This window comes from Papilio xuthus, unplaced genomic scaffold (assembly GCF_000836235.2).
Source record: "Papilio xuthus unplaced genomic scaffold, Pxut_1.1 DF827756.1, whole genome shotgun sequence".
Taxonomy (NCBI): domain Eukaryota; kingdom Metazoa; phylum Arthropoda; class Insecta; order Lepidoptera; family Papilionidae; genus Papilio; species Papilio xuthus.
Genome location: NW_013530893.1, coordinates 1,089,976 through 1,101,321, shown reverse-complemented (window position 1 = coordinate 1,101,321; position 11,346 = coordinate 1,089,976). Strand labels below are relative to the sequence as shown.

The following is an 11,346-nucleotide window of genomic DNA, read 5'->3' as shown; positions in this document are numbered from 1 at the left end:
AATATTAGTAAATTTACAAAGAAATCTGCTATTATAATAAAAAAAAATAACCTATATTTCTCATAACCAGGTGCGGAGAAAGCATTGTTCCGTGCATTAAAGACTCGTTCCAATACACCGAAGTATGGTCTGTTATATCATTCGACATTCATCGGGCGAGCTGGTCTGAAGAACAAGGGTCGCATCAGTCGCTACCTCGCCAACAAGTGCTCCATTGCCTCCAGGATTGATTGCTTCTCCGGTAAGTTGCAAAGCACAAGTGCCAATCTTACTAATATTAAAAATGTGACTGTTTAGATGGATGTTTGTGTGAAGGTATCTCCAGAACGGCTGAATGGATTTTGATGAAATTTGACATACATATAGAACATAGTCTGGAAGAACATATAGGCTATTAATTATGTTTGTTTTTAATTTCGTACTGAGGGAGTCGCAGGCGACAGCTAGTAGTCTAATATAATGGTTAATTTATGTTAAGAAAACAAAAAACTTGAACTTAATGTGCAAAGCTAAGTGATGTTCTGTTCAAAAGTAGAAAAAATTCAAAGTAGAATCTGGAATCTTGTTTATGAAGGTCGTTTGTTGGAACCAGACTATGATTCTTGCTTGATTTCTCACTCATATATGTTTAACTGTATTTCCGATGGAAGGAATAAGTTTAATGATAATATTTGTTTTTCGCCTAGTTTTGAAATTTACATCTATTGTGACTTTACTCATTCCAACGAGATGCTTCTTCGGCATGACACATTTTTTTTATTTTAATAAGTTTGCACATCTTGATCTATTGCAAAAGCTGTCTTTTGTGGTAATAAAAATGTGCTAAAATAAATGCTAAATGTTCAAAACACATTATTATAGTAATTATGTGATGAATTAAAGCAACAACTTTATTTGTTCAAAAATTACACATTTCATTTTAAAACAATAGATGTCGCTTCTTATCTTATAAACAGATTTATTCAAAATTTTATATTAAAAAAAAACTAGCTGTCGCCCGCGACTCTACGCGCAGGATTGAAAAAAAAATTAGTAGCCCATGTTCCAGACTATGTTCTACTTTACATCCATGCCAAATTTCATTGAGATCCACTCAGCCGTTCTGGTGATACCTTCAAACATCCATCCATCTAAACATTCGTATTTATAATATTAATAAGATTTTCATTCAAATTACAATACATTTCTAAATAATGCTCTTTATCAGATGAATGTGAATAAGCCTAGAGTTCTAAAGACTGATTTTTCTCGCTTACAAAGGTTTCTCTTTAACCAGAGTTTCTCGCTTATGGAGGTTGTCCTTTAGGACCAGACAATGACTCGCTTATACTTCTCACTTATAAAAAAAGAGCTAAATAAGACATCAATTATAGCTAAGTATTCGTTTTAGTTATTTTTCTTTATATTTATAGAAACACAAACAACAATATTTGGTGAAAAACTACGTCAGCAAGTTGAAGATCGTCTGAAATTCTATGAAACTGGAGACGTTCCTATGAAGAATATAGATGTTATGAAGCAAGCTATGGAAGAAGCATTACACGAACAAGTACAGCATGAAGCAGAAGGAAGTGCTAAGAAGAAGAAGAAAAAGAAGAAGGCAAAGAAAGAGGAAGAGCCGATGGATGAAGATTGACATTTTTTTCTTTTGATTTTTTTTGTTTAAGAGTATAAATATAAGTAAATAAGTTTATGTGTTTTATTACAATTAGGAGATTACGAACAGTTTATTGACAGTGACATTACGGTGCACATGTCAAAGTAAATTATGACAACTTACGCCCAACTGTCACTGTCAAAAAGTATCACGATGCTTTTCGTACTGTATAGTGTTAGGAAGAAAATTCGACGCTTTGCCGGTGTACTGGCGCAACACTAGCCTTACTAAAATGTCAATTATGTTCCCTCACTAATCATTCTGACACTTGACTTTGTAACGAAAGCGCGCCATTTCGCGCCAAATGAGTTTAATGTTTAAAAATAGTCAAACAATGATTTCTGGTCCGCTAAGATTTGCGCGGGTTCAGTCACAAAATAAGCAAAATCTACTAGAAAGTGATTTTGTGACATTTTCTTGATGTGACAGAGGGGCGCTAGTGAGCTATGTAAACCGAACTATAGTTTTGACTTATGTCAACCGAATCAGATATCCTTGTCGTTCTTCTTTTATGTTTTACATGTTCTCAGGAAAATGCTCGTTAATCCTACAACGTAGACTTTCAACTAATGTGATGTTTGTTTGACGGTATCTCCAGAACGGCTGAAATTTGTCATAGACATAGAAATCGTCTGGAAGAACACATAAGTCGCGGGTGAAAGCTAGCACTTTATAAATCAAACACAATTATACTTTAATCATTTTATTTAACAACTTTTAATAGCAAAACTGCCGTTACAATTGATTCTTACATTAATATTGACCGCAGCGAGCTGAGTGACAAAGAACTTGAAGATATACGGGATGTAGACCGACACAAACTTGCCCTGACCACACAGACGACACGTGTCACTGTTCGTGTCACCCTTGCTGAGTACGGGGCCCAGAAGTGTGCCACATTTAGTGCACATTACAGCCTGCAAAAAATATTCACATAAATGACAAAAGTTTCTCTTTTTTCCACTTACTTCGAACACTCTCGCTTCTCTTTTTTACTCTAACCTCAACTTCTCTTTTCTCACTTTAGTCTATATCATACTTCTCACAGAGTAAGTTCTCACACTGACCTCAAATTCTCATTTTGAACTCTTTCTCTTTCTCATACTAACCTCAACTTCTTTCTCACATTGACCTCAAATGCTGCTTGTTCACTTCATTCGCGATAGGAGTGAGAAAAAGAATTTGAGGGATACTTATGTTATACCGACCTCAAATATTTCTTTCTCATTTCAATTTCTATCTCTCTACTTCTCTTTCTCACTCTGACTTTAACACTCACAACACAACTCTCGCACTTACCTCGCTCTTGTCTGAGCAGTCGAAGAGCCTGTCCTGCAGCAGGAATGCCGCGCCGTGTGAGATGAGCGCGTCTCTCTCCATCTCCCCCAGTCTCACACCACCACCTCGTCTTCTTCCTTTCACTGGTTGACGTGTTAGTGTATCCACTGCGCCGGTTGTACGGACCTTGTGAGATATTCAAATTAGTATTTTTCAATCAGATTTTAATATTTTGTGTCTAGATTTACTAATTTAGTTATATTCTGTATGAAATGTAAAGCTAAATTTAAGAACATGGTCTAGATATTTCTTGGTAAAATGTGATAGTGTATTTCAGAAATTTTTGTTCCAGCTCTAAGACAAAAAAAACACTTTTTGAATAATGAAATATGGGAAAATTCGAACTAATTTAATATTTTTGTAACCATTCAATATAAGCACAAAGCTTGTTTGTTCAAAAGTCTGATAGGAATCGAACCCATGACCGTGTCATCTGTAATCAGTCACTTAAATTATAAAGAAACTTATTGTTGGTTTCTGAGACGAAAATCTGTTTTTTTTATATCAGAAGGTGGCAAATGAGTGGCGACCTGAAATCTCTGAAATAGCGAAGTGACCGTTGCCCATAGACCATTTGCATATGCGTTGCTTGCCTTTAATCGACGGAGGAGAGGATGCACAGAAAGAAAATATATTTTCCCTTTTCATGCATCCTCTCATCCGGAAAGTCCACTTCCACTTCCCATTCTTTCCTTATAAGAAAAAGGATGGGAAGGGAAAGAGGACTAAATGAGGCCTCCGGGACGCACACTCATCAGACGCAACGCGGAATAGCTTCCACGTCACGCCTGTCTTCTGTGTGGTCGTGGTATTTCACCGGACGAGCCGGGACAATTCGTGCGAAGATGTTAAAGCGGGCTCTACCACTGTATAAAACATCTCTTTATTTTTATCAAAACAAAGATAATACAAGTAATTCGGCTTAAGAAATCAATACATATTAAAAATTTATATTAAAATATTGGTTAATTTGAAGGAAGTGGTTTAACTGTACCTGCCACTTATCAGACACCATATGCCTTAAGCGTTGATAATGAATAACACCAAAGAATATATCAGCTTGCATCTCGCGGCCATCAACTCCGCTGTAGAGACGTTCAGTGCCGTGATGCTGGTACCCAGCTGCAGACAGCAGACGACCAAAGTGTTCTATTGCTGTGTCTTCTTCATTGAAACGGAATGGTGTCGCATCGTGTACCTAATAGTTTGTATCAGACGTATGGTTTGTAAACGCTTTTCAAATTATATATCACTAGCTGTCGCATGTGACTCCGTCCGCGTGGACAAAAACATAATTAGTAGACAATGTGTTCTTCAAGACTATTTTCTATATGTATGACAAATTTCGTTCAGGAAATATCTTCAAACATCCATCCATTTAAACATTGACATTTGTTAAAAGGTGAGACATTATAAGGGGGTGTCCATAAATTACGTGAGGTGTTTAAGCGCGAAAAAGGAGTTGTAAAAGATTGAAAAGGGGATTGGAAAATTGTAAGAAAATTACATTTTAAGCTGTTATTTTGATAAAAACAAATATTAAATTGATTTTATAAGATATAATAAAAATATTATAAGAGTAAAATAAGTAACCTAAATAATAAAGAAGTTTGACGCGAACAAAGTCGCGGGCACAACTAGTAATGTTTGACTCACATGTCCATGCAGACTGGCGGCTTTCCCCGCCATACATTCGATCATCATGGCGATGGTCATCCGCGAGGGGAAGCCGTGAGGGTTGAACAGGATGTCGGGGATGAGACCCGACTCTGAGAAGGGCAAATCTTCAGCGGGCCACAGCTGAGAGCAAATACCCTTCTGACCCGCGCGAGACGCAAACTTATCACCGACTGTTGGGTTACGCTGGAAAAAAAATACACATAAAAATTGTCCGAAAGCGTTTTTTCGTCTAATTTTCGGATTAGACATATTATTTAGTTACAGTTAAACCTGGATAAACAAGAATCCTCTTTAAGAGAGAGTATTTGACCTAAGCACCTTCATGGGCGAGAAAGTGGTTAGCGAGAACTGTTTATAATCGAAGTTATTGCTCGAAGAGCAACCTCCAAGAGTGAGAAACTTAGTTTTTACCTAGAATCTTTTCTAAGCGAGAGTCATTGCACTAAGAACCTTCATGGGCGAGAAAATCTGCTTAGCGGTAACACTCTATAAGCGAGAATCATTGTCTTCGGACAACATCCATGTTATTTTCCGAAGAACAACTTCCATAAGCCAGAAACTCCGGTTCCCAAGAAATATTTATAAGCGAGAGTTATAGCCGCAACAACGACCTCTAACAGCGAGAAACCGAATAATTAAGTGATTGCCTGAAGAACAATCTCCACGTGCTAATAACCTATAAAGGTTATAAAAGCGAGAATTATTTCCCGAAAAACAAACTCCTTGGGCGAGAAACTTAAGTGAGAGAGAGAGAGAGAGAAAGGGTAACCTAAGCGAGAAAAATATACCAGGAAAAAATATGATGTGTGAAGAGTTACCTGTATCCTGAGCATGATGCAGGCCTTGCGGGGCGCGCGCGCAGAGAAGTCCCCGCAGAGGCGCACGCTGTCCACCACCACCTCCTCCTTGCCGTGGTACTTGCTCACCACGAACTGACTCTTCTCACCGTCGTAGAAACTGTACCGAAGTTCACGAGATATAATAAGGTAACAGTATATGAAAAACGATTTTAAAAACTATTCCTAAATAACAGAAATCGTAAAAAAAATTATGTTGTGTTTTATTTTTTTTACATTCTATGTTAATATTTTATTTATTTTATGTCATAATTATATTTATATGTTTTTAATTTTTGTAAATAATTTAATTGTTATTAAAAATGTTGGCAACTCACCAGTAAAGTGGATCTTCAGGTTGTACCCGTGCCCCCACAGCAGGCAGACCATCCTCATCTATGTGAGTCACCAGCTCGGGGCGCGCGGGGTCACGCCAGAAGTACGAAGACGAGTGCTTCAACTCGATAAAGTCAGATTTGTATACAAAACCCGCTGCAAAACCACGTTCGTACGCTGATTTGTTGATTATCATCGCGTCTTCCATATCATAACCCTGAAACAAGAGTTATTAATTAACGAACTCATAAGTTTTTCTAAAACTATAGAGAAGAAATAAAAAAAATACAAAATAGGTTAAAGTTCAAAAGCAGTACAAGTCACGATGGAAAAAATATTACTAATTGCAAAGAGTAAACCCCCAAATCTGATCAAATGCCACCCCCAAAATGAAATTAAGTCCCCCAAATGATGTCATGTCCCTCTCTCAAGCAAGCACCCCCCAAATACGTGATTAGTACCGTATAGGGGCAATCCGTCCAAAAGTAACAAAGCCCCACAATTAAAGTCAACACCCCCCAAATGCACACAAGACCCCCAAGAATATAACTTACAATATAAGAAATCACAAAAACGATAGCTTCCGTGACGAATGGGTGATTGATTTAAACATATTCAAGCCCCCCATTTGAAATAAAGACCCCCAAATGCACACAAGACCACCAAGAATGCTTACCGTATAAGAAACAACAATAGCTTTAGTGACGAATGGGTAATGGATCCAAACGTATTCAAGCCCCCCAAATGAAGTCAACAGAGGTGTCGACTTAATTTGGGGGGCTTCATTGGGGGTTTTCGTCAAATAAGACCCCCAAGAATAACTTACCGTATAAGAAATAACCGCCACTATAGCGTTAGTACCACAAGGGTAGTCATCCAGTCCTATATTATCATAGTGCGTAGGTCGGAAGAGTGGTGTAGCGGGGGTTTGCAGCCGGTATAACTTGGTCTCCGCATTGGTACCCCATGTATGGATAGGCGTGCCCATCGTTTGCTTACCCATTTGACACTGGTACATGTTACTAAAGAGAGAGATAGTTCACATAATATATTAAAAGACAAAAGTAAGTAAAACAGAATTAAAACAAAAAAAATTTAACCATAAAGGAAAAAATTATTTTATTTGTACCTAAAAAAAAACAATTAATAAGTTAGCCTGTGTGTTCTTCTAGACTAATTTTAAATCTGTGCCAAATTTTAACAAGATCCATGCAGCCGTTTTAATGATATCCAAACAAACATCCATCCATCCAAACATTTGCATTTATAATATTAGTAAAAATTTACACAAATAATCACTTTGTCACTTTTTAGAGTAAAAAAAGAATTTATTGGATTTTGATAGCTTTTCCTCAAGATACTTGCAACAAGACTCACCGCGGCGACTGGTTGCAGTCAGGCATAGGAACTAATTGCGCCAAGTTGCTCATGAAAGCTGATTTAGACAGTTCTAAATGTGTTGTCCTGCCTGAAATAAATCGTATTACAAATGTACTATCAAGGAATCTGGCGGTGTTCCATGATAAAAGCAACAGTCGATGTCGCGTCAAAACACGGAAAAAAATTAACAAGACGCAGTTTTTTAATATGTCTGAAAGATCAGTCATTGGTACACTAATAACAGCTTTTTTACTATTAAGCCGTTGTTTGCGCAACTCACTCCTACCTTATTTGTTATTTTGTAAAAAAAGGGGTGAAGATTGCTTTGTTTCAAGGAACAAGGCAACTATTCTGTACGTGGAACACCGCGAAGGGCCCTGACTTTACATGCTTTAGAAACATTGAGGCGCGTAGTTTAATTTCCTTACCAAGTTAAAATTATTTTTTCTTTAATTTTATAAATGCAAAAAAAAAGTTTTTTTTTAATTTATTAATATGGCGACATTGTCAACAACAATTGAACAACATACATGAAATAATTATTATACATAGTTGCCTCATACCTGTTTCTACTTTCACATGTCTAAATATATTTGCATCTCTTTCACACTCGCGATAAGAATTACCTTTGTATATCTCCTGCTGTGTGACTGCGATGTCCAGGTAGACCTGCTCCATGGTGCCGATCAGCTCGAGCTGACCACTGCTCAGATTGATGACTGGTCGCATCATACGAGCTTCTGTTGTGAACAGAAACACGCCTGCGTATTGCGAACAGATCTACGAGTAAAAAAATAACTCTTAACAGTAAATCTCCGGGATTCTGTGTGTGTCTGTTGTATATGTATTAGTCTTCTTATAAATGGGATATGTGACAGTTAAAATTAATAGTAAGAAATAGCCTGTTAACCCGGTACAAAACTATAACACAAAGATAAGCCTCAAGTAAGAAGTAATTACGTTCGTCGGTTAATAAATTTGTGTCCCTTTCCTCTCTTTTTCTAATAAAGAATTGTTAAGGGGGATTTTCTTACCTCTTTCTTTGGTATGACAACAATTTCTGTAGTAATAGGCATTTCTTCTCCCTTTATTTTCAAAGTACGTAAATACGCGGTGGATCTGTCCACAGTATCTTCTGGGAAGTAGCCCACTAGTCGACCATCGATGAACACAGGATACTTGTAGACATCTTGTGATAACGGTGTTTGTGATACTGAACTGATTGGTTGCATACCTTTTGTACAAAGAATAAATATTTTAATAAAAGTAATAAAAAACTTGATTGTAACTATGAAAATATTTTAAAGTCGGTCTGTGATACACGATTTTTTTTAATATTCTCCCGTCGTTTGCGCAACTCACTACTATCTAATTGGTTAGTATTAAGGCGTAGAATATGTCTCAATGTAAGGCACAAGGCAAATTTTTCTGAAGGTAGAACACCGCGGATTTCCCTGATTGTACGTGTCCGTAAAAATTTTAATCTTTTATTTTTAGCAATTTCTTGATACTTTAAGGCTTTAATAAGGCTGATAAATAATCACTTTTGATTCATCAAAACGTTATAAATATTTTAAAGTAAACTTACCACATTTCTCCAACACAAACGGCAGAGATTCTAATAATTTTGGATCAGGATGTTGTGTTACCTGTATAAACAAATTATTGTCTATGAGAGTCATTTATATCTATGAAATTTTATCTTTACAAAACAAACCAAAGACTAATGTTAATAGGCATGTTGACGAAGAAGAAAAAGAAGAAGGAGACAGAAGGAGAAGAAGACACGTGAGGGCACAGTGCACCGTAGATGTTGACAGGAGCAACCAGTGTTTCCGATGCGGGGTCGACGGACACAAATTCAGAGATTGCAAGGCCAAACCGCACTGCACCATCTGCGCGGCCGCTAAAAAACCCGCGGACCACAGACTTGGCGGCAAGGGCTGCTCGGCTCCAGCGCCCAAAGTCACCCGAGGCGTAACAACACGGCCACCACCACCACACCAGCCGGTACACGAGGTTTCGATGGAGACGGACGATCCTGGAACTAGTCATGGCCCTTCGACTTCTGCAGGCCAATATTAACGCATGCAATGCACGGGCCCAAGACCTGCTCGTCCAGAGTGTGGCCGAGTGGTCGATGCAGGAAGTCGTAGTGTCGGAGCCCTATTTCGTTCCCGCTAGGGATGATTGGTTGAGCGATGAGGACGAGGTGGTCGCGCTCTTCGTGCGCCGGTCCCCGAGTTCTCCGTCTTTTGGTGGGGTTCGAAGGGGCCGCGGCTACGTTAGTGCTACGATAGCAGGGACCCTAGTCGTCGGCGTTTACTGCGCCCCGAGTCGGAGCCTCGTGGAGTTTGAACTTCTACTCGAGGTCGGAGCTCTCGTTCGCAGAGGTCCCCGTTATGTGGTGGTAATGGGAGACTTTAATGCGAGGAGTTCCGCCTGGGGTGACGTAGTCACAAGCCCTCGGGGCGCAGTACTGGAGGAGTGGGCCCTGACTACGGGACTCAGCGTCCTCAATCGAGGCTCAAGACCCACCTGCGTTCGACCACAGGGCAATTCTGTTGTGGATGTTTCGTTCGCCTGCCCAGCGACGGCGAGACGGGTGTACGGGTGGGAGGTTGTGGAAGGTGTGGAGACACTCTCCGACTACCTGTACATCCGTTTCAACATATCGGACTCGTCAACGGCCCCAGTCCACCAGGGGCCGCAGTCGCCTCATCGGGACACTCCACGATGGGTAGTGAGGCGACTTAACAAAGACCTGTTGATGGAAGCCGCCCGGGACGAAACTTGGTCTCCCACGAACACCTCCTTGGGCATAGACGAAAGGGCTGAAGAACTGTGCGCATCGATGACCCGGGTGTGTAACGCGTCGATGCCCCGTCAAGGCCCCCGGCCGCAGAAAAGGGAGGTCTACTGGTGGTCTGCCGAAATAGCCTCGCTACGCAGTGCGTGCGTAAGAGCCAGACGCCAGTTCCAACGCCATCGTCGGAGGAGGCATAGGGACGAAGTTGTCGAGGCGCGCCTGAACGCCTGTTACAAGGCTGCCAAAGGCGCGCTGAGCCAAGCGATACGGGAAGCCAAGGATAGGGCGCGCGAGGAAATGGTCGAGTCGTTAAACCTAGACCCGTGGGCCGGCCCTATCTTATGGTACGTGGCAAGCTCCGGACGCAGGCTCAGCCGCTTACGCAAAGTCTGCCGCCGCAGCTAGTGCAAGAGGTCGTTACCTCCCTATTTCCGCACAGGGAGGCTCACACTCCGCCCTTTAGGATACCGAGGCACGAACATCCTGTGGTTGACGAGGCCATTCCACCTGTTTCCCCTGCCGAGCTCGGGGTAGCCATGGCCAAGCTGCGAACCAAGAAGAAGGTTCCCGGGCCGGACGGCATACCGTGCCGCGCTTGGCCATTGGCGGCCGAGCTGTATGAGAAACGAGTCAGCGAGTTGTTGAGCGACTGCCTTACGCAAGGGCGCTTCCCGAGGAAGTGGAAAAACGGCGCCCTAGTCCTCATTAAAAAAGAAGGAAGACCAGTTGACTCCGCGGAAGCGTACAGGCCCATTGTCCTGTTAGACGAAATGGCGAAGATCCTCGAACGCGTCGTCGCCAACCGCCTCACCAGGCACTTGACCGGCAGTCGGACCGGACCTCAATGAGAAGCAGTTTGGCTTTAGGCCGGGCAAGTCTGCGATACACGCGGTCGAGAGGGTGAAGAGGATAGCGGAGGAGGCCGTAGCCCAGGGGGATGTCGTTCTCGCGGTGTCTATTGACATCGCGAACGCATTTAACACCATCCCCTGGAGTTGCATTGCCGAGGCCCTCCGCTATCATCGTGTGCCGGAATACTTGTGTCGTGTTGTATCCGACTATTTATCGGAGAGGCCGGTGTCTTTTAGGAGTCGGAACGGATGGTGTCGCCACGAAATGTCTTGTGGGGTCCCGCAGGGCTCAGTCCTCGGCCCCCTACTATGGAATGTGGGATATGACTGAGTCCTGCGGGGCTCTCTCATGCGAGGGGTCGACATCACGTGTTACGCTGACGACACCCTTATAACGGCGCGCGGTCCTTCACACTGGAAATGCGCGATCCTTGGGACGGCGGGGGTAGCACAAGTCGT

General features: G+C 41.4%; 2 protein-coding genes across 2 annotated transcripts in view; one reads left to right on the top strand and one right to left on the bottom strand.

Annotated features, from left to right (window-relative positions):
- Positions 1-66: 66 nt before the first annotated feature.
- Nop56 (Nop56 ribonucleoprotein) lies at positions 67-1,693 on the top strand (the record flags this gene model as incomplete). The annotated part of the gene is made up of 2 exons (XM_013309818.1): positions 67-241; positions 1,413-1,693. Coding segments are annotated over 2 exons (399 nt in total), but the record flags the coding sequence as incomplete, so codon positions are not given.
- A 660-nt stretch (positions 1,694-2,353) lies between these two features.
- The window catches only part of RpI135 (RNA polymerase I subunit Rpl135), a 15,964-nt gene continuing 6,971 nt past the window's right edge, over positions 2,354-11,346 (bottom strand). Inside the window, exons 9-20 of the mRNA XM_013309817.1 lie at positions 10,855-10,991; positions 8,816-8,896; positions 8,262-8,461; positions 7,854-8,007; positions 7,225-7,315; positions 6,674-6,869; positions 5,850-6,064; positions 5,494-5,632; positions 4,652-4,858; positions 3,990-4,193; positions 2,957-3,121; positions 2,354-2,574 (exon numbers count right to left, since the gene is read on the bottom strand). Coding sequence (XP_013165271.1) covers positions 2,365-2,574; positions 2,957-3,121; positions 3,990-4,193; positions 4,652-4,858; positions 5,494-5,632; positions 5,850-6,064; positions 6,674-6,869; positions 7,225-7,315; positions 7,854-8,007; positions 8,262-8,461; positions 8,816-8,896; positions 10,855-10,991 — 1,999 coding nt within the window. The 3' untranslated portion in view covers positions 2,354-2,364. The remainder of the gene's footprint in view (positions 2,575-2,956; positions 3,122-3,989; positions 4,194-4,651; positions 4,859-5,493; positions 5,633-5,849; positions 6,065-6,673; positions 6,870-7,224; positions 7,316-7,853; positions 8,008-8,261; positions 8,462-8,815; positions 8,897-10,854; positions 10,992-11,346) is intronic.